The 23,306-nt window shown below is 38.7% G+C and overlaps 1 protein-coding gene across 1 annotated transcript in view; it reads right to left on the bottom strand.

Moving 5' to 3' along the window:
• Window positions 1-23,306, bottom strand: part of Hltf (helicase like transcription factor) — a 92,318-nt gene that overhangs the window by 55,200 nt on the left and 13,812 nt on the right. Inside the window, 5 exon segments of the mRNA XM_036190170.1 lie at window positions 8,791-8,888; window positions 13,025-13,111; window positions 14,087-14,122; window positions 14,201-14,283; window positions 18,005-18,096. Coding sequence (XP_036046063.1) covers window positions 8,791-8,888; window positions 13,025-13,111; window positions 14,087-14,122; window positions 14,201-14,283; window positions 18,005-18,096 — 396 coding nt within the window.

Genomic DNA, 23,306 nt, shown 5'->3' with positions numbered 1-23,306 from the left:
GATAAACAATGAGGACTGTGGAAGCCAGACAGCTTCCAGGAGCAGAGAAGCAGTGCCAGTACTAGAAAAGCAGCTGAGACGTGCAGAAACTGCCGAGTGCTCCAGGCTTAATAGCTAGACTGGGATTCTGCAGAAACTGCTGAATGCTATGGAGGGTTACTAGACCTAGGGTGCTGAGTACTTGGACTGTCAGTGAGGCAGGTAGTGGGAACCCTCCCAAGGCCGGGGTTGCTGTGGGAGGGCTATGCATGGTTCAGCTCATGGCAGCTGAAAGAGCCTTGAGCCATGTGGCTGTGAGGTGAAGCTCTCTAGCCTCAGGACACAGAGGTCTGGAAATGGCCTGGTTACTGAAGGCTACAGACTGAAAAGCACAGCAGTAGCTGAGTATAAAAGTTGCAGAAATGCATGTTTGAACTAAAATTGTTAACTGCAGAAGTTCTGGTTATGGGACTCCTCATATTTGGAGCTGTTTGCTGGCACATCCATATATGGATGGAATGGCAGAAATCATAGAGCCAGCACAGCTGCTTGACAAAGATCCAGCAAAGCTGAGCCACATGATGGCTGCCATGCCACCTTTGGTTTTCATCTCCACTTGTTGCATACTTGAGAGACTTTTAACATTTCTACAATTGGAGGATATTGGTTGATGGAAATTTTCTTATGTATCATTTATGCCTTCTCTCAGGAATGCTGCATCTAAGCTTCCCCAGGACAGTCCTGAACATACTATTCCCCCCACTTTTAGGGAAGATATCCTTATCTAATTGAATGTCTTCCTTATGCCTTAGAAATTGTGACACATAAAGAAGCCAGAGGTCTCATCATGAGGCTATGAGACAGTCTTGAAACATCTGACCCTGTATTTACACAGGAACAAGATATTCAAAACAAAGTAAATTCAGAAGGGTCAACAAGATTCAGAAGGCTAAAGATGCTGGCCACAATTCAAATTACAAGCCTCTTCCCACTGTACACTCAATTACGTGGCATACAACTCTACCCTACATAGAGACATATTGATGAACAAAGTATGGAGTGGAAAGATGATAAAAGTTTGAGGTGTTAGGACCTCTCTCTCTTTGAAGTTAGCTCATGCAGAGCCACTATAATGTCATATGACCAAGGAACAACAGAATGCCAAGATTAGATATATAGACAAATTCTATAAAAATATAAATGTGAATATTGACTGTATTATGCCAGAATTTGAATAACTGTAGCATCTTTCGCCTGAGGAATTTTCTTGGGCACTCTGACTATTGAGAATTAATAATGCACTGCTTGGGACATGGCATAATACCCAGGGTAGTTGATTATTTTGTTTTGGTCTAGTGTCTTTGAAGCAACCAAAACAATCAGCCTGAAAATGGGCTGTCACATGCCTCTAGTTTCTTAAAAGTTAAGTTATGTGGTTAATGAGTAAGAATGATAACTCTGTTATTAATGTCAAAACGTGAGGGAAAATGATTGGAAATGATAACTTTGTTCTGTCATAGTTTATTAATGACAACTAAAAGATGAGCAAAGGGAAGTGAAACACATGTACAAAAACAAAAATAATATGATCTATGTTTTGGAACATCACGAATGTATCCCTGCCTACTAAATTCTGTATAAATAAAGGAACACTCTGGCTGCTAGTCAGTCAGGCTGCAAGATTCTCCCAACCACTGTGGCCTGGCTCACTTCCTTCCCCTACCAACTCCTTACATTCTCTGCTGGGACCTGCTTCCTCTCTGTCCATCTCTCCTAAAATGAAACTAAGTATCACATGTCTGATTCTTCCATTGCGGCTCTTGCATCCACCCATCTTCAGACCCTGCCCTCATGTGGAGCTGGACTCTGGCAGTTTGCTATAAAGACTTAAGGGCAGTTGACAAGCCAGGCCCTGATTTTGAGCACTCAGAGGTACTTTTAGGAATGGTACCAGAAGTCTTTTTGAGCTATTGAACTAAAGAACAAAATGGACAGTAATGATTTCACTGTGGAACTGTTTATGTAAAAATGGAAGTGCTTAAAAAAGGAACTGTTTAAATAGAGACGTTTGGGTTTTTTTTTTTTTTCTAAAAAATTATAAAGGGTGAGTATTACTATTCCTTAGTCTATTTAATTTAAAAAATATTTTAGTGTTATTTGAGTGAATTAATAGTATGTTTTGTATAGTTCTATTAAGAAATTGTTTTTGAATGTAGGTTTGTAAGAGTTAATGGTTATATTGAGGGTAGGTTTGTAGGAAATATAATTGTGTACAGTAATGTTCATGTTAGAATTATGCTAACCTATTGATATTAATGTACCATGGTTTGGTGAAGTTAAGGAATTATTTAAGTTTGATGTGAATACATAAAGAGTTTATCCTAAGCTAGGAGGTGTGACACCTATGGAGATTGCTGTGAGCTCTTTTTTTTTTTTTTTTTCGAGACAGGGTTTCACTGTGTAGCTTTGTGCTTTTCCTGGGCCTCGCACTGTAGACCAGGATGGCCTGGAACTCACTGGAGATCCCCCTGCCTCTGCCTCCTGAGTGCTGGGATTAAAGGCGTGTACCACCACCACCCAGCTCTGCTGTGAGCTCTTAATGGGAAGTTGTTTATATATTAAGAAGGGGGGACCTGTTGGAGCCCATTCAGACTTTACCCAGCAGATCTGCATAGGGAGGATGACTGGACCATGGGCTCAAGTGCCAGGTGTCTGAGATGGTCTGCATTTGGTTGTGTTGAGGGAGGTCTTTTGCTCCACTCCTTGGCATTCCTTTAAATACCCTGTGGCAGAGACAGTCAAGGCCCAGTGGATTAGGATACAGGCCCTCCCGAGGCTGTCCTGTGTTTCTATCTGTTTCTTTTTCCTCTCTCCTTCTATCTAATATTTCCTTAGTGCCAATTAAGATTAAGATCAATCACCACTTGATCTTGGGGATGCCTGAAATTGTAGTCTTGGATCACATTTTCTTCCCCTATTTTATTTCTCTCTGCTACAGTCATAGGAAAAAAGGTTTCCAACCCTATCAGTCCTACCTACCCCCTGGGATGGCTTCTGCAAACTCTCAAACCTCTCAGCTTAATGCCTTACTGAAAGATCTCTAAGTTTGTCTACCTCTACTTTAAGAAATGGCCCAAATATCCCTTAGATAACAGTAAAAAATGGCCACCTAATAGCTCCTTTGACCCTGATATTTTACGGGAAATATCTAACTTCTGCCAGTGAATGGGAAAATGAAAGGAGTTGCCTTATAGTCAAGCTTTTTTCTATCTAATCTCTAAACCTTCCCTTCTCAATTCTCTCCTGCCCACGTGCTCCTAGCTATGCAACCTGAACCTAAGGAATCTTTGTCTACTGCTCTGAACTCAGCAAATGAACCTCTGCCTATCTGTCCTACTGCTCCTGCTTGAGCATCTGCCCTTTTGGCTCTTTTTTAGTCCCCTCCTCCTCTCCAGTATCATGCTGCCCCAACGACTCTACTCTTGCTCCAACCTTACACCTCCTATTACTCATTCTTGTACTACTAAGGGATCTGACTCCAGCCATGCCAACATGCCAACCATTCTCTCTTTGTGAGAGGTAGCTGGGGTGGATGGATTGGTCAAGGTCCATGTCCCTTTCTCCCCCACAGAACTTTCTCAGATAGAAAAAAAACTGGGTTCCTATACCTCTAATTCTGTTACCTTTATTAAACCTTTCCAGTATATCACCCAGTTTTATAGTCTCACCTTTTATGATGTATATATAATACTTGCTAATTATCTACTTCTTGAGGAGTGCAGACAAGTTTAGGAGTAGGCTAGGCCACATGCAGATGAGATTCATCAAACCAATTCTGCCCACCCACCCGGAGCTGAGGCAACTCTCGATCAGGACCCACATTGGAATCATAATACCCTGGGTGACTCTCTAGTTAGGGATAGGTTTATAACCTGCCTCCTAACAGGTCTTCATAAGGCTGCCCTCAAATCTTTTCAAACTATGAAAAGCTAAAAAATGTAATTCAAGATAAGAACAAAAATCTGTCCCATTTTTTAGACTGCCTTACGAAGATTCTCCTTCAATATACTAGCCTAGATCATGAAAGCCTAGAGGGCAGACAGCTCCCTATGACCTACTTTGTCTCACAATTTCCCCAACATCAGGGCTAAACTTAAGTGTCTGGAGAGGGGGCCTCCGACTCAACAGGCAGAAGTTTTAGTGGTGGCATTTAAGGTGTACCATGGGAGAGATGAGAAGGCCCGTAAACAGAACTGCCAAATGCGGGTATATGCTATCTGACTGGCTTCCCAAAGGCATCTAGGTCCCTGTTTTACATATGGTAGAAAGGGCCACTGGGCTCATGCATGCCATGCCCCATGTGGGCCACCAATTGGGCCTTGTTCAAAGTGCCACCAAAAGGGACACTGGTCAGCTTACTGTTCCCATGCACCTCGTGATTTCAGTATTCAAATGAAGACTCACTCTAGCCGATCTTCTAGGCATGGCCATGGGTGAGGATTGAAGGTGCCCTGTTCCCAGACTGACCACAACCATCTCTCACAGAGAACCCAAGGTAGCCATTACAGTATCAGGGTGATCCATTTCCTTCATTTTGGATACTGGAACCACTTACTCAGTCCTGAGGGAGTTTTGGGGTCCCACCTCTCCTCATCTCCCTATTGTCAGGGTAGGGGGACAGCCTTACCTACCTCATCAGACCCTACCACTTAACTATATTTTCAGGGTTATCCCTCTCACCCACACATTTTTAGTTGTGCCAACCTGCCCTGTGCCCCTAACAGGAAGAGATTTTCTAGCTAAGGTAGGAGCTTTTATTTCATTTGCTCCCTCCATTTGCCTCAATTCCCATGCCAGCCTCTCAGGTGGACCCCAAAGTCTAGGATACCCAAGACCTTTCTATCGTTAGGCACCATCCCCCCATTATTATCCAGTTGCAGGACCCTACCAGACACATTACACAAGCTTAGTACCCTCTCTCACTCCAGAGCTTTAGAGGACTTAAGCCTGTCATTTATGACCTCAGGAAAAAGCTGCCCCACCCAACCTCTTTGCCTTTTAACACCCCCATACTTGCAGTTAAGAAGTCTAATGGAACCTACTGCCTCATTCAAGACCTCTGGCTTATTAATTCTACAGTGGTCCCTCTTCATCCTGTGGTACCTAACCCTTATATATACACTTCTTTCCACTATCCCTTCAGGAACCTCTCACTTCTCAGTTCTAGACCTCAAAGATGCCTTCTTTTCTGTTCCTCTCAATTCTCAGTCTCAAAATGCCTTTGCTTTCACCTGGCCTAACCCTGACACTCATCTGTCTATGCAGCTGACCTGGGCTGTCATGCCACAGGGAGGGGCAGAGAGAGTAGGTCAGAGGCTAGGTCTCTGAATCCCTATGGCATGACAGTTCAGGTCAGCTGCATAGACAGCTTAGTCATTCTGGGGCCTTACATCCTACATAACCCATGCCCTGGGTGGTCACGAAATTTGCATGCGGTGTGATCATGTAATCTATGCACATGTGTGGGGCAGCTATACAAGGCCATATACAAATGCACGGGGGAATCCATAAAGTAGATCCCACATACCATTCCCCTCTTCCAGCACAATCTTCACAATCTTACAATAGGCCTAAGCACACCCCTTCTGTCACCCTTCTTCTAATAAACTATTATAATGGGTTTGGTTGTGCCTTGTGGCTTTTCTCACATAGTAAACAGCGCCACATAATAAATAACAGTGACCCCTTTGGGGATTTGAATGACCCTTTCAAAGGGGTCACCCAAGACCACTGGAAAACATAGATAATTACATTATAATTTATAACAATAGCAAAATTACAGTCATGAAGTAAAAACAAAACTAATTTTATGATTGAGGGTCACCACCACATGAGGAACTGTATTAAAGAGTCATGGCCTTAGGAAGATTGAGAACCACTGCTCTATATGTTTAAATGTCCATTATTCCCTTAAATTTTTGCCAAGTTTTATTTGCCAAGGTTTCCTTTCTATGTTTATATTACTTAAGATTTTTAAATATGAAATATGATTCCCAATTTTATATTTATCTAGCCACCTATTTTTATCTTGCTTTGTATGTGGTGTTAGCCATGCTGAGCAAGCAGTTTACCACAGATCTATGCCCCTTGATTAACTATTTTAAAAATACATTTGCACATACCAAGACTTTAGAAACTCACAATTATATCATTTATGTCTCTTATCACTATTTCTAAGTTTCACCTTAAACCTGCCATTCAAGCATGCACTTATACCCTTGCCAAGGCAAACCACAGATCTAAAAATAGACCATAGTTTTACTGGAATAATAATAGAGAGGGGGAAAACACCTATATACCTTGAGAAGGAAAAAATGATACCTGAGTCAAGAGAAGGAATATTGTAAAATAAACAAATGCAAACAAAAAGATGTCATGACATAGAGGGGTAAACCAAATAATGTGAAGAAGAAATCCATTAAGTCTATGCCTAAAAAATAGTCAAGAAGAAATATAAAACCAAGAAGAGAAGAGGAATATAATGTCAAAAAAAAGGACAGTGGGTATGATGAGTCACTCGGAATCTCCCAATGCAATTCTGACAGTTGGAAACAGAAGCCAATGCAATGAGTAAGAGCTTAAGAAGACATTAATCTCCAAGAGCTACAGCAGGAAAGGAATGCAGAAGAACAATTAATCCAGGGGAGACATAATCAGAAGGAAGTATTTAAAATAAAGACCTGAATATTTTTCATGAAAAACCCAGTGGAATTAGACTGAATAACCAAGAGACGAGGAAAAAGAACAGAAAAATGAAGTGTGGAAAATAGAATGAGAAAAATTAAAGCAATAGTTCTATAAAAAGCAGGACTTCTTCCTGAGAAAGGACAGATAAGAGACAGCCTCAAAGAAAGCAAGAAGGAAAGTTCACATCCAGTGGTCTTTATGTTCAAATGCTTCCAAAACTGTTGCAAGCTGCAAGAATATATTATAGAGATTCAGATGTATATAATAAAACTATACCTAGAAAGTCCAAGGAACCTTTTCTAGAGGGAAGCCATTTATCAGGGAATATTTGGTGTTATTCAGCTTTTTACATATCAGCTGTCTTCTGCTATGAATTTTTTGTGCACTCATATATTACTAGGCCATGTGGCAAACAGCTTAAGCTTCTCAGACTTACTGCTGATCTACTAGGTAACCCCCCTGCAGAGCCTAGGAGACAGGTGGACTGTAGATGCATAGCTTTGTTTCTTGTGCAAATGAAGCTCAGATCATCTTTTTCTTTCAGGCCTAGTGGCATTCCAGAGCTATTGATTCAAGACAAGAGTTTTTTGTGTTACCAGGTGCTGTAAAGACTGGTCTGGGCAGAGTCATGTAGCCAGTGAGAAGAGAAAAGGCAATGATGGCATTTCTGTAGATGGTAAGGAAGACTGGCTCAGGCCAAGGAGTACGGAGCAAGAAAAAGTTCTGCAGGTTGTAGGTGGATTTGAATCAAGTCAGGGGAGAAGAGGGAGGAAAGATGGAGGATGCAGGAACTGAAGATGAGGATGAGGTCACTAGTGTAAGAGCTTAGCTATCACTAGAGCTATGAGAGGACAGAAAAAGAAGGGACACGGAGGAACTGAGTGTGAGGATGGAACTTAAGCTGCATGGATAGAATTTTGTCTTCAAGAAATAAAGTAAATGGATGAAAGAGCATGGTGTACATAGGTTCTTTTCCCTCAGATAACCCCATGCTGGATGTAGCATCTTCCCCAGCACTCTGGGAAGGATTTTCTCAGGGCAGGCCCCTGGGAAAATTTCAATACAAAATAATCATATTTAATTATAAAATGAAGTGTGAGGTTCAAATTAGAAAGGACATAAAAGCAGGCTGCTTCTTACAAATAACATAGAGACATCTCATCCCAAAGACACATTCTTACTTAAAAAAAAAAAAAAAAGCAATCTACAGGGGGACCATGATTTTCTGTTTGGTAGCTTTAAACAAGAGACTCTAAGGTCAAAATGTTGGTGACCACATTCGAGCTCTCTTGTGTACTTGATGGATGGCCTTAGTGAAGTTATTCAATCTTGCAATTTGTTCACCTAGAAACTGAAAATGGTGAGGATTAAGTGAGAAAAATCTATAAAAAGAAATAAAGGACAAACCAAACAGACAGGAGCACATGTAACATTGTGCACTGTTATATACTGTAAGTTACTATTAGTGAAATTCTTACAATTTTCAAATTCAATCTCTAAATATAAGTGTATTGAATTATTAATATATCCCTCTTAAGAGGGAATAAAATGGCAGAAGCAGTACAAATCAAAGCCTACATTAGCAGTCATTAAATTAATCATACAAACCCATAAAGAAAAAGCACTTTAGTTCAGCAAATATAATTCACTTAACAGATATAAAATGAAGGTCACATATATTTCTAACAATACTGTCTAGCAACACTTGTTGTGTGATATTTTGTTTGTGTTCTGACATATAAAGTTTGTCTGGAGATCAGAGGGCAGAGCTAGCCACTAGTTAACCATAGAGGACAGGCAGTGGGAAGCTCATGCCTTTAATCGCAACACTTGAGAAGTAGAGACAGGAATATAAGGCTGGTGGAGGCAAGATCTCGGTCCCCTTTCAGTCTGAGGATTCATAGAGGTAAGAAGTCTCTAGTGGCTGCTGCTCTGCTTCTCTGACCTTTCAGCTTTCACCTCAATATCTGACTCCTGGTTTTTATTAATAAGACTAATTAGGATCAGGTTTTACTTACTGACAAATATGATACCCCATTTTAAGCAGAAAGGCTTTAGACTTACAATCCAATTGTTCAGCACAGAAAGTGGACAGATGATCAGTATTGTTCTTGTCTTCTCTCAAGTGTCACATTTCTTTGAGCCCTCGACCACAGATACTCCTAAAAGAACAAGGTGTTGATAGACTTTACCTGCTTTTTTAAATACTGAGTTATCCATCTCAATATGGTCCTAACAATCATCTATGAAGACAGAAATCCAGAAGAATTAAAAAACAGGAAACTGGCACTGGGGACAGTGGTGCTTGCCTTTACTCCCAGCACTCAGAAGGAAGAGGCAGGCAGATCTCTGTGAGTTGGAGGCCAGCCTGGTCTACAGAGGGAGTTCCAGGACAGCCAAGGTTACACAGAGAAACACTCTTACAATTGAAAATAAAACATTAAAGAAAAGAGACGGACTGTTTCGTCTCTCTCACTCCATAACGCCAAAAATCAAATAGTGATCCCTTATGCAGAAGAATCAGAGGACTGCAACTGGACACTTGGAGCAGCCCTTCCTCTTCAGTTAAACTTTTCCAGAAACACCCTCATAGACACAACCAGAAGAGTGTTTCTATGGAGATTCTAACCCCAATCAAACTGACGAAGAAGATTAACTATCACAATTCCATCTCTTGTCAATTTAAAACACAAGCACATCACTTTAAATCATAACATTCCATCGTGGCCCCTGAACTTTCATGTTTATCTCAAAATGCAAAATGCATTTAGTTCATTTCTAAAATTCCTCACAGACTTTTTGAATAGACCCAATACTGTTCAATAGTTCAAGGTTATTCTGAAACTCAGGGCAATTTCTTCACTGTGAGCCCCTACAGCCTTCCTTATAAACATCCTAAGGTTATAGCACCTTCAATATCTTGGAGCTTCCACTATACATAAGGCCATACCTCCCCAGTTTGTACAATGTCCTCCCATACCTCCCTGCAGGAAGTCTGACCCTGCCACACACAGGAGCTTTTTAAAACCTTGACCCAAGCCTCCATGAACCTTCATGTATTTTGCATGTCTACAAAATCAGTACCATATGGACAATACTTCCAAGGTCTGTAGGCAGCTCAAAATGTAGCCCAAAGCTGCAACCACTTCTGTATACCTTTACAGCTAACCCTGAGAAAATACTACTCTATGTGGCAACTGTGGAGCAGAGAATGCCTTCAGTGGTATTCTGTGTCTTGGCACTCCCCTTTTAAATTCATCTGCCTTGTTACAAACTAGAGCCTTCAATGGGTAAGGTCTTGCCCTCTGTGTACTTCTGTCATCCCAGTGCAGCTGCAAGACTTTTCTTTAATGATGTTAATCTCTGTAACAATTATAGTTACTCTTTCCATATCTCCCCTATCCTCAACTATAAATTCTCATACCTTCCTTGCCAAGCTGTGCATTTATTTGTCTTACCTTTCTTCCCAACCTGCAGTTTTCTCTGTCAATCTGGGTAAAAGCAGTGAGAAGTAACCATAACACAGCCTAAATGCTATCCTGTCATGAAATTCCTGTGCCAAACAACCAGGCAATCAATACTTTTTAATTTAGCCCCACTCAAATGGTTAAGACATGGACAGAATGAAGTTAGGTTCTTTACCAGAATAAAACACAAAAGGCCACTAGCCCAGTTCCTAAGAAAGTCCTTTGAAACCTGATAAGCCAAGTTCCCCCTATCCTCACTTCTCTCAGAATTCTGATCTTCCGAATTCCCACCAAAATGGCCCATTAGTCTCTTGTCTAAAGCATGTCTATAGCCTTTAGCTCCAAAATCTTTCACATTATTCCTGCACACCAGTGCTAAACTGTGGTGGTATTTTATTTGTGCTCTAACAAATAAAGCTTGCCTGGGGATCAGAAAAAAAAGGCAGCCACTATATTAAACATAGAGGTCAGGCAGTGGTACCATATGCCTTTAATGTTAGCATGCAGGAGGAAGAGATTCATTGGGATCTCTGTGAGTTCTAAGCCACACTGGGTGTAGTGGCACACGCCTTTAACCCCAACACCAGTTAACCATAGAGATCTGGAGGTCTATACACACAAAAAGGAACTGATAGAGCTGGGCAGAAAGAGGAAGTGATATAGCTGGGTAGAAAGAGGAAGTAAGATGGCAGGGCACAGAAAGGTATATAGGTGTGAGTATACAGGAAGTAGCTCTCTCTTGGGCTGAGGATTTTCCTTGTTGCTGGCTTGTTCTATCCCTTTGATCTTTCAGCTTTTACCCCAATATATGGCTCCAGGTTTTTATTAATAAGACCATTTAGTAATTTGTGTTACACTAATGCTTACAAACCAGTCTCAATTTTGGGCTCCAAATTGAGAATATATTGCCCATTATGGAAGGGAAGTAACAGCAGCAAAAGCATGAGGCAGCTGGTCACACTACATCCAGAGCCAGGAAGTACAGAAAAATATTGATGCTCAGCTCATTTTCTCCTTATTAATTCTAGGAGTAGCCCATGGAATGGGACTACCTAACATTCAGGGTGGATTTTTCTCTCTCTAATTAAGTCTTTCTAGATTTATTTTAATTATGTGTGTGTATATATATATATATATATATATATATATATATATAGTGTGTGTGTGTGTGTGTGTGTGTGTGTGTGTGTGTGTGTGCACACACACCTAAAGAGGTCTGAAGTAGCTGGATCCTTTTTGTGAGTTACCCAACATAGGTGCTGGAAATTGAATTTGGGTCCTCTGGAAGAGTAGTATGTGCTCTTAACCCCTAAGCCATCCAGGTTCAAAATATATTTTTTTACTAATTAATTTATTTATTTTACATCCAGACCTCCCTTCCTCTTCTCCTACTCCATCTCCCCACTTCCCCTCTGCCCTCCCCTCAATTTACCCCTCCTCCGTATTTGCTCAGAAAGTGGCAGGCCTCCTCTGGGCATCAGCAAAACAGGGCACATCAAGCTATCATAAGACCTGTGTGCACCTTCTCCTGTATTCAGGCTGGGCAAGGAAATAAAGCATGAAGAATAGGTTTCCAAGAGCCAGTCAAAAGCACCAGGGAGAACCCTGTTCCCATTGCCAGGAATCTCACAAGTAGACCAAGCTACACAACTGTCACATCTATGCAGAGAGCCTAGATTGGTCCCATGCAGGCTACCTGGTTGTTGGTTCAGATTCTGTGAGTTCCCATAAGCCAGACTAGCTGTTTCTGTGGGTTTTCATCTGATGTCCCTGATTACCCTCTAGCTTCTATAAATGCCCCCTTCCTCTCCTCAGCAGGATTCTGCAAACTCTTCCCAATGTTTGGCCATGGGTCTCTGAATCTGTCTCCATTAGGCACTGGATGAAGGCTCTCTGATGACAACCTGGGTAGTCACCAATCCAATCACAGGGGATGACCTGTTCAGGCTATGCTGTCAGGAGCCTTAGCTGGGGCCATCCTTGTAGACTCATAGAAGTTTCTCTTCCATCAGGCTTCTACCCGACTCCATAAAGCACCCTTCCCCAGTCATCTTTCTCAGCACTCTCCCCTTTCTCCCACCCCCTCAACCCAACCCCTGAAGTTTCCATGCCCACCCAACCCAGTCCAACCAGTAGATCTCTATTTCCCCTTCCCTGGGAGAACCATGTGTCCCCCTTGGGCCCTCTTTGTTAGTTTACCTTTCTAGGTAAAATATATCTTTTTTTTTTTTTTTTTTGTATTGAAGAAATGGATTTTAATGTGGACTTTAAGGATAAAGAAGTTTTTTTTTTTCCTTTTTTTCCTTATTATTATGTGTTTTAATTTTATACATCAGCCATGGGTTCCCCTGTCCTCCCCCCTCCCACCCCCATCCCCACCTTCCCCCCAGCCCCTCCCCTCCATTCCCATGTCCTCATTTTTAAACAGACTACATTCAAGTCTACTTTTATGCCATTATACTATTTTATCTTCTTTGTATCATTTAAAATCTAAACTATTTTACTTATGTATTGCACCTCTTATGACTGCTGAATAAGCCATGGAAATAAGATCTTGTGCTGAACATGGAAACCAAGGCAGAGAGATACAATTCTTTCAAATATCTAATCTTAATTCTATCTTTTTCCATCCTATTCATAAGCAAGATTATTTTTCTATGTACAAAATAAAATTATAATAAAGATCACTGACATTCTTAAGTGAAAAGCAAATTCTAATAACACTAAAAATTAGACCTTTATTTAAATTTATGCAACTTAAGCTTTAAACCAATCATAAATGACTCCATGCCTTTACTAGAACAGAACAGGGGAAAACTAGACACACTGACCCTTTTTCAACATTTTCTTCTTTGTTGCAAGGGCAGATGAAGTAAGTGCATGAGCAAATTTTGTATCTTCTTTAACCTTAGATGATCCTGATAAGAAAAATCACAGAATATAAAAATTTCTTACTCTGCCTCCTTAGGCACTTTCTATAATCTGCAACTTGGCATATTACTTTATTAAATAAAAATAGTATTTGGTAAGTAACAAACCATTTAGGACACTAAGCATATCCCTATAGCTCAAAGAAATGATGTAATCACACCCCAGCTGATACTTCTCTTAAAAGAAAAAGCAGGAACAGACAAATGCTCTCAGGAAATAAAGCTGTACCAGTATGAAGCTGCTAAATTTCACATCGGTGATAAACTGTTTTCCAAATGCAATACAATTTCTCAGCTAACGAAAAACAAAATGATTTCAAGAAATAGGAAAATAAAGCATATTTCAAAGATGAAATAAATGGTATTCATTGTTTTCTATGTGCATAATGTGAATACTGTCAAGAAGGCACTCCAAACCTGTTCATTAAGCTTGTGTGTGTGTGTGTGTGTGTGTGTGTGTTTACATAAGCACACCAGCACTTGTATATGTATGTGCACATACTTGTGCGCACTTATGTAAAAAAGTATAAAGTTTTATTCAAGTTATTTTGTAAGTAGCAGAAAACAACTGTTGTGTTTAAAGTTGGTTTAAATATTATCCATTAGATTTTTTTTTACATCATTTAGGTATATATTTTTTTAATCTTTATTTATTTATTTTTTTTGAGCTGAGGATGGAACCCAGGGCCTTGCGCTTGCTAGGCAAGTGCTCTACCACTGAGCTAAATCCCCAACCCTAACCATTAGATTTTTAACTTGAAATTATTCGTTGAATTTGCATAATTGAATTTAACACATAGTAAGTTTATGAAAAGTTCAAATGCAGGAAAAAGTTCAAAAGCAGCCAAATTTTATACTATTGCTAAAGATCTTTCAAGCTAATAAGATGTCAATTAATGATTGTTTTATTTTAAAAATCTTTACATGAAGTTTTGTAAGTGCTGAGATATAATATACACCTACCTTTTACTCTACTTTGAGTATCTGACTGCATTTTTCAGCTTGTCTAAAATAAAAAAAATAAAAATAAAAAAGGACACACTAGGAGATTAGACTATATGACAGTGTCAAATCAAGTCATATTACCTTTCATTTTCTGTGGCAGTTCACTAGATTCAGTGTCCTCTGAATGTTCAATGTATTGAACAGCAATTTTTCTTCTGAAATTGAAAGATTCAAAATAAAATATAATAAAGAAAATTTTAATAAATGCAATACAGAAGTTGTTTAACTCTCATTTGCTTTAAAAAAAATTTTCCGAAAAACTCTCTTATTTGCCAAGCAAATGTCAAATATGCTAAAAAGCTTCTGTTTTTAAAATGACCAGACAGCTGCATTTGTAAAATATAGTACCACTAAGATTACATTTGAAAAGTCATTCACATAGAGTTCAATTTTCAGCTGTTCAACTAAAACCTGTAACATTAGAACCAAAAAGAATTGGCAATGTGGAAGATAGCAGATGACAGCTACATGCGGATTGCTAAATTCACAAGGAAGTAAAGCAAGGACTGTGAGAGCCACTGTCCTTGGAGGGGAGTGATGACAGGAAAACACCAGCTTTTGTAGCAAAGAAATACTGAGTAAACGAACAGGAATGTCCAGAGTTGATTCAAAGCACTCAAGTCCCAAATGGGGTATGCCAAAGAGGGCTGAAAACAACTAGAGGGGATGGGGAGCTCAGCTTAGGACAAACAGAGCTTCAGATAGTCCTACTCTTAATACAAGATAATTAATACAAGATAATTATAGGGCAGAAAAAGAAGGGAGGGAGGGCTGACAACTGTACAGCCAATTTGTACAACATCTGTACAAATTTTCAGAGTCGGGGTGGAATCCAAAGACATAATAATAAAAAAAAAAAAGCCACAGAAAGTACACTAATGCCAGCCACATCACTGAGAAGATTCCAGCAGACAGTAATTTGGGGCACATATTCCACATTCATATCTTTCAGTATTTGGCTGGAGCAGAGGTAACATGTCATTTAAAAAGACATATGCTTTGTTAGCAGCTTGGTGGAAGTACATGCAAAGCTCCTTTTGCATCACCCAGGACAAGTGTCAGTGGACTATTTTGAGTCCTGGAATGCAAAACAGTTCTAACAGGGGTGGTGGTGGTAGGTGAGAGCTCTGACCAGAAGCACACAGTGTTCTTAAGTAGTAGCAATAGTGTTTGAACCATGGACTAGAGTAAGACTCACTGGTTCTTCCGAAGTAGGGCATGAAGTAGCAAGAACTTAAAAGTTAACTAGACTGGGCAGTGGTGGCGCCCGCCTTTAATCCCAGCACTCGGGAGGCAGAACCAGGCGGATCTCTGTGAGTTTGAGGCCAGCCTGGTCTACACAGCAAGATCCAGGACAGGCACCAAAACTACATAGAGATACCCTGTCTCAAAAATACAAAACAAAAAAAGTTAACTAGCGCACCCAACACTGGAATCCTTGCTGACAGCCGTTTCTAGTGTCTACAGACTGACAGACATTTATATAGTTACAATGCCCACAAAGTACAACCTCTAGAAGTAAGGCAAACAAAACAAAGATCAACCAACACAGGAAGTTTAATATCACAAAGCTTCTCCTATCACCAGAAAACACCAACCCAAAGGGAGAAGAAAACATGTAACAGTGTAGAGATAATACAATACCTCATGCAAGTGTTGGCTTAGACATCTTCTGTACCTACACTGAGGTATGTGACCATACAGAGAAGAATCACCTGTATACACACAAGTGACCACACTGAGATAGTCTGTACCTGCATGCAGTAAGTGACCGCAAATAGTTTGCAAATGAACATATATAAATAGCTTCAGAGAGCTGGGTCTGCACTAGCTCTGTCAACAGTCAGTCATAATCGGAGAGGAGTTCATGGGGCCCTATTTCTCCCTGCTGTATTAGTAGATACTGATAGATTTTTGAGAGGTAAAGTATTTTGATCGAAAGCCCCTGGCTGGGAAGCTCAAAATCCCTAAGGCAGAACCTACTATTGTTTTGATAAATGGTCATGTTATCAAATTACCTTCTAAATATGTTTACACCTATAGACTTGGGCTGTTCTTAATCTCAGTGAAAGAAGTTTCTTTTTGCAGTGAACTGCAGGCAATACAAACATTCACAATTGATCAAAGTGCTGAAAATAAGAGATTAAGTGCTCAGCCCTAAGTGAGACATCTCTGTCATCCCTTATTCTCTAATGGAATGTTGACAAAGAGGAGGCAAAAAAACAATGTATGAGCTGGTAGATGGAGAGGAACAAAGCTATCAAATTCATGAACTCACTACAACTGTGGTTACCTGAACACAATAAGGACAGTTAAGATCCTGACATAGATTGAGGTTTTCTCCAGGCTCTGCCCCTTCCTGAGGAGCTAATGGAAGCTGATAGTTGCTAGAAGAAAGAGAACCATTCTTTTTTGAGTATGGCTACTGGTAGGTTTTCCATCTTCCAGTAGATGGTCCCATACCCATGAATCTATGGGCAGCACTAACTAGACTTAGTGGTTTATCAAAAAATAGGAGAGGAGGAGAGAGGAGGGGGAGAGGAAGAGGAAGGGCAGGAGAGCAGAAGGAGGAAGGACAAATTGAGCATGGAATTCAATTCCCCCAAATAATAAATAGGGGGCATGTATGATATTTCACTGAATGCATGTATGAAATTCTCAAGAATAAAGAATTTAAAAAAAAAAACAAAGAAAAATACTAAAATAAATGCTGGTGGAAATGCTGCTTTGAGAATGTAAACTGGTACAGCCACTGTAGAAGCCATAACAGGTCATCAAAAAGCTAAAAATAGAATTACTGCATGGCCCAGTATACCACACCTGCACATATACTCAAAAGACACACCCTGGAGATACAAGCACATCAGTATGTACTATTGCATTATTCACAGCAGCTAAAAAAAATGCATCTAGCATAAATGTACCATCAACAGCCAAGTGAGTAAAAATGGCATGCTACATCTACACAATAGTGTTAGCCATAAAGAAATATGAATCATGAAAAGAAAATAGATGGAATAAGCCATACTCAGAAAGGTAAATACATTTTATGGATCTTAGATTGAACAAAGATATATAAAGCCATATATACTCAAAATTCTCCATACATATTTATATAACAGCAAAGCAAAAGGGATACTGGAAGAAAGAGATTAGAGGGAGATAAGAAAAAAAAAGCAGAGGAAAAAGAGAAAGATTGACAAGCTATGGAGGATGAATATGGTTAAAGTACCTGGTATTGAAAAATATTGTCTTTATGAAGCCTACCAATATATACAAGATCACATCCATGTACACTGATGGGAGACCACACTATATAACAAAAGTCTGGTGCCTACACCTAGTTGAAAGGGTAAATGAAGCTTATAAAGTTAACAGATTCAAGGTAAGATAAAACAAGAATAATATCTTTTATGCAAACTCTCTCTACATTCTAGTCTGTGTTAACTCTCCACTATTTTCTGAAAAGAGCAAAGAATGCTATGTTAAGTCTTCCAAACATATCCTTCAATTTTATCCCCCAAAATCCAAAGGAAAAAATCTCAATGTCTCATTAAGAAAATCTAGGTTAAATAAAAAGGAAAGTGGTAGTGATTATTAAAAATTAAGAAGCCATTTATTTTATAGATTAATATTACTTTCACTTTTAAAATGAAAACTAGGAAAGACTGACAGCATGATTTAAGAATTAATAAATTATTTTTATAGAGCATATTACTTTTCACTTTTAAAATAAGAACTGTCATTGTGATTTAGCGACCTACAATTAGAAATGTATTTGAAGTAACCTATAACTGAAATATACTTCTCATTTCTTTCTCTTACAAGAAGGCAGAGAAAACAAACATGCCACGGAGCTAAACCTAAACACTTTACCTTCTAGGGCAGAAACTAGACAATTCCAACATGGAATACTTATTCTTCTCCTGAATAGCTGAAACACCTGGTTCTTCACTACATCTGGATGGCTCAATTTAAAGAAACACACAGAATTATCAAATTGTCTTAAAATAGCACCATCTCTCTGAAAGGCTTAATATTTTTCCATAACTAACCTTGAACTTTAATAACTTCACTTTCATGCCCTCTGGAACTCTTTCTTCATTTCTCCTAAACTAGTATTTTCCCATTGGGATATACCTTCAGTATCTTATGACACAAATGAAATGTCTTTTTTCCAACAGTCACCATCCAACTCAGAGGCTGAATTTATTTCCATATCACAAAAACAAACAAACAAAAAACAAAAACAACACATGTACACACAGGGAAGGAGGATAGATAGATAGACACTAATAGATGTGAATAAAATGCTAAATATAAATTTGTATTTCCAAACATTAGTTGTCACTTAGCAACCTTCCTTATCACTGTTTAGTCCTCCCAGGCTCTGCAATACACTACTGTTGACCTAAACTCAAAGTCATTTTCTTCCCAGAGAACTTCACTAATTTGCAATGAAAATTTGATGCCATTATTTATTATAAGTTAATTTTCCTACCTCTCCCCCACCACCCACTTGCTTATGTATTCCTTCAACCTTGAGAATGTTAATTTATATAATTATTCTTGAGTTCTCATTTTTTCCCCACAATTCATTGTATATACAATGAAGTTCTAAAACAAAACATTATTTTTTCTTTAAATTGTTCTTTGAAGAAATTTTTCTCTCAATTAAAAACACTTTCCCTAACTTTTCTAACTGGTATACTGTAGTGGGTAGCCATCCCAGCATTGGCCTGGAAGTTCCAACCCCCACTGAGGCTTCAGTAATGATCACGCCCACAAGGCGGGGCAGAGGAAGGAGCGGGAGACCGAGGAGCAGGAGGAGGTGGTCTCTTGGTTCCAGGACGCGGGATGCTAGAGGTGGACCGAGCAGAGTTCTCCAGAGAACACCGCCGGACTACCCTATACCTTTGCCTGCAACCTACCCCTTCATTTGTAAGTTACCCCACAAAATAAACTTCCCTTTTAACTACGTGGAGTGGCCTTAATAATTTCACCAATAGTATACTAGTAACCAATCAATTATTTTAACAAAACCTTTTCTGATTACCAATCCTTACAAGGTTCTTTAGAAAAAGAGATCCTAAATTTTTATATTACAAAACTCAAAACAGAATTATAATAGGTGAGAAAAAATCCATGAAGTGATCAGACCATATTCACAATTACAACTCACCTGTGCCTAGTCCATCTGCCTCTTTGTTAGTATTACTTCCTCCAAGTTTCACAGTCTCCTCCTTGTATTCCTATGTAAAAAGGCATTGTTTTATATTGCTTTACTTTACATTATGAAGACTATTTATAATTGCTAACAGATAGATCACCATTTGAAAAATAGCTAAAGAGGAGGTAAAAAAGCAAAAAAAAATATACAAATTGATTTAAATTTTTTTCACTAGTATCTGAAAAATGAAATTTATGAGAAGCTTCACTCCTACTGATTAATGTTTATGGAGCCGGAAGGTCTATGTACACTAGCAGAGTAGGAAAGGAATCATCACTATTATCTAGTTTTGAGCCCTGCAATCTACAATAATGACACACTTGCAAGATATACTAGTACAATGATAATACAAATGTTAGTAGAGCATTGCTAAAGTAGCCCAGAACCTGAGACTAGATAGGTCATGGGCCTAGGGGAAAGCCTGCTGTTATTATTCTGCTAAATGAACATAGGGATAAAACAACTCCTAATGACATATTGCTATACCCATAGATAGTGCATTGCTCAATTCTCACCAGAGAGAAGTTTCTTCTTGCAGTAGATAGTAATAAAGAGATACAACTTGGAAACATAGAAAGTGATTGATTTTGAAGGACTCAGCTCTAAATGGGATGTCTTTATCAAACCTCTCCCCTCAAGGCTCAGGGTCTATGTGGAAGAATAGGCAGAACAACTTTAAGAGCCAAATGACTCCAAGAAAACAGTATTTTCCAGACACAACAGAATTGACATTCATTATGAACTCAGAGACTGTGACATCACACACAAGACCTACACACACATTCAAGCCAGACAAAATCCCAGCATAGGGGAAGAGAAAATAGACACAAAGTCCCACCCCTACACAACAAGCAATTTGCAATTCATACCTGCTGGAAAAGAGAAAATGAGTTTTCTCTAATGAAGTGAGACACTAGATATATAAACCACATTGCAGAATAGGCCTCATGCTCAGAAATAGTAGGCTAACACAAAATGGACTCCATGTTTTTTATTTACTTTTATCAGTGCTTTGTTTAAGTATCCTTTTCTTTTTAGTTTTTTTTTCTTGCACCACCCCCATGCTCACCCCTTTTTTATGTTTTTGTTTTGTCTTGAGAAAGAATATAAAATTGGGTGGGAAGGGAGGTGGGAAGATCTTGTATAAAAACTTTATAATCCAATAAATACAAAAAATAAAACACTTTCCTAGTTAGTTTTCTAATTATCCATATTGACATTTCCTTGAAATATGAGGAAAAGCAACAAATGTAATCTCCCACTATACTAAAAAAAAACAAAAAACCAAAAAAACCGAAAACTGCTGGTCTTAATCTTTCCAAATGAAAACAAACACAAAAAAAACTCTCAAAATATAAATGTCACTGTGAAAAAAAAAAATCATGAGATGAGATTTACAATACAATAAAAAGCTCCCACACTAAATTTTCAAACCAAGAGCTACCATTATTTACTCTCTTTTCTGGAATTCCCAAAGCTAACAAGATAAAGCAGTAGTATTTATAGAAAAAAAAAAAAAAAAAAAAAAAATCTGAGATACTAAACTCCCAGTAAAAGTAAAAATTTTTTTAAAAAATTCAATAATAAGCTTTAAGGAAAAGGAGTATACATGAAAAGTAAAATACAGAAAGCATCTTTGTTCTGTTTTCTAAGTCAGACTTTCAGGATTTTCAGGTAAAAACAGTTCATTTCTAATTTCTCTTTTGCCTACCACTCCCCACCTCCTGCCAGCAACAAAGAGCTCTCGGCTACTGTTCTACTGCCATGCCTGCCTGCCTACTACCATGTTCCCCACCATGATAATAATGGACAACCCTCTGAATCTGTAAGTAACCCAATTAATTGGTTTTTTGTTTGTTTGTCTGTTTGTTTGTTTTGTAAATTACCTTGGTCATGGTGCTCTTCACAGCAATAGAATTAAGACAAATATGGTACTTATACTTTGTTTGTTTATTTGTGTCTTCTGGGTTTTTTAACTTGCTTTTATTGTTATTGGGCAACTGACTGAGTGTCTAGGGTAAATTTTCTTGAAAGTAATCAATATAAAGTATAAGATACTGTCTTTAAGGAAAAAAACTATTTCTTTTAAGAGTTAATTTCAATTTTTAATCAAAAGTTAAAATGTTACAAAACTTCAACATTACAGTATGACTAAAGCAACTGTCAAGAACGTAACTGCTTTTCTCATAAGATCAGTAGCAATGTTAAAGAATATAAGCTTTAAATGCTGCATGATGAAATGCACTATATGTGACAGGTACTTTCCAATGGGTAAGCATCATCTTAAAATCATTTACAGGTGAAACATTCAATGTACAACATGCACAGATAATAATAAATAAGTTTAGTATCATTGCCTAGTGGTTAGTTCCTTTAATGAATAAATACTTGGATTTTAGTATTTTATCTTAAAAGCTTTTAAAACCCTTTTGAGATTAATACTGACTGTCAATTTGACAGGAACTTCAATCTCCTGGAAGACAACATGCTGTGGGATGTTTTGTATGTCAAATGTGTTACTCTGATTAGTTAATGTAAATAAAGTGCTAATTGGCCAGTAGCCAGGCAGAAAGGATAGGGTAGGCGGGACAAGGAGGAGGAGAATTGTGAGAAGTGGAAGGCTGGGTAGAGAGACACTGCCAGCCACCACCATGACTAGAAAGATGTAAGGTACTGGGAAGCCACGAGCCACGTGGCAAAGTATAGATTAATAGAAATGGGCTAAATATAAGAGTAAAAGCTAGACAATGGTAGGCCTGAGCTAATGGCCAAGCAGTTTAAATAATATAAGCATCTGTGTGTTTATTTTATAAGTGGATTGTTGGACTAACAGGGCTTGGCAGGGCCTGGAGAGAAGGTCTTCAACTACAACAACATGTTCATAATGAAGTTTCTAGACTAGGTAAACGAGGTAGGATAAGCCACTCTAACTGTTCTAACAATTCCATAGATTGGGGGGATCGTCTGCATCCATTTCTGCCTCTTGACTATAGGCAAAATATGACCACCTATTAAATTCCTGTCTCTGTTTGTTTGTTTTGGTTTTTCGAAGACAGGGTTTCTCTATGTAGCTTTGTGCCTTTCCTGGATCTCGCTCGGTAGACCAGGCTGGCCTTGAACTCACAAAGATCCGCCTGCCTCTGCCTCCCGAGCGCTGGGATTAAAGGCGTGCCCCACTACCACCCGGCAAATTCCTGTCTCTGTACCTTCCCCATGATGGACTGTATCTCCCAGAACTGAAAGTAAAAAGAAAAAATTCTTCTCTGAGGTCTGATATGATATCATAGATATATAAGAAAGACAACTAATAATACAATACTTTTTCCTTTACAATATCTGTAAGGAAAAAAATCAACACAATCTCAACACACCTAATGAAGTAACAATTTGACAATTCAGCTGCTACTTTTTCACCTAAGCATCAAAACAACTTGTAAAACTAAATAGTGACATTCTTATAAAAGTTGTTATTGTTTAGAATTGCCTTTAAAATATGCTACTTATATAAGTTTTTATCTATTGCTCCTTTTAATATTCTGAAACTATTTATTTTAATACCTAATACTGTAAAAATTACAGAGCTCAAAGTGACAGCTTTATGACCAAACCCACAGGAATGGCTATGGTCACAAATATCTACTATGCTGCATACCCAGTATTTGAACTGGAGTATGGTTTCAAATAACATTGTATTCTTTCCTACCACAGAAAAGCTATAATTAAAGACACCAAGAGGAATTAAATGTGTAGGACAGTAGGTAGGATCCATGCCTAACATGGATGAAGCCCTAGATTTCATGCCCAGGGTGGAGAAAGGAAGAAAGGATGAGGGTAGTAAGAAAACTGCCAGGGGGTCTGAGGAGTCAAGGTTTTGTCCTACTGTTTAATTCTGAGTAGGGAACCTTAGTGTTAACAGGATACAGCCCCTAGGAATGGGGATGGATATGG

The sequence above is a fragment of the Onychomys torridus genome, chromosome 6 (assembly GCF_903995425.1).
Source record: "Onychomys torridus chromosome 6, mOncTor1.1, whole genome shotgun sequence".
NCBI lineage: Eukaryota > Metazoa > Chordata > Mammalia > Rodentia > Cricetidae > Onychomys > Onychomys torridus.
Note: the sequence above shows the minus strand (reverse complement) of the source record. Positions and strands in the feature narration are given on the sequence as shown.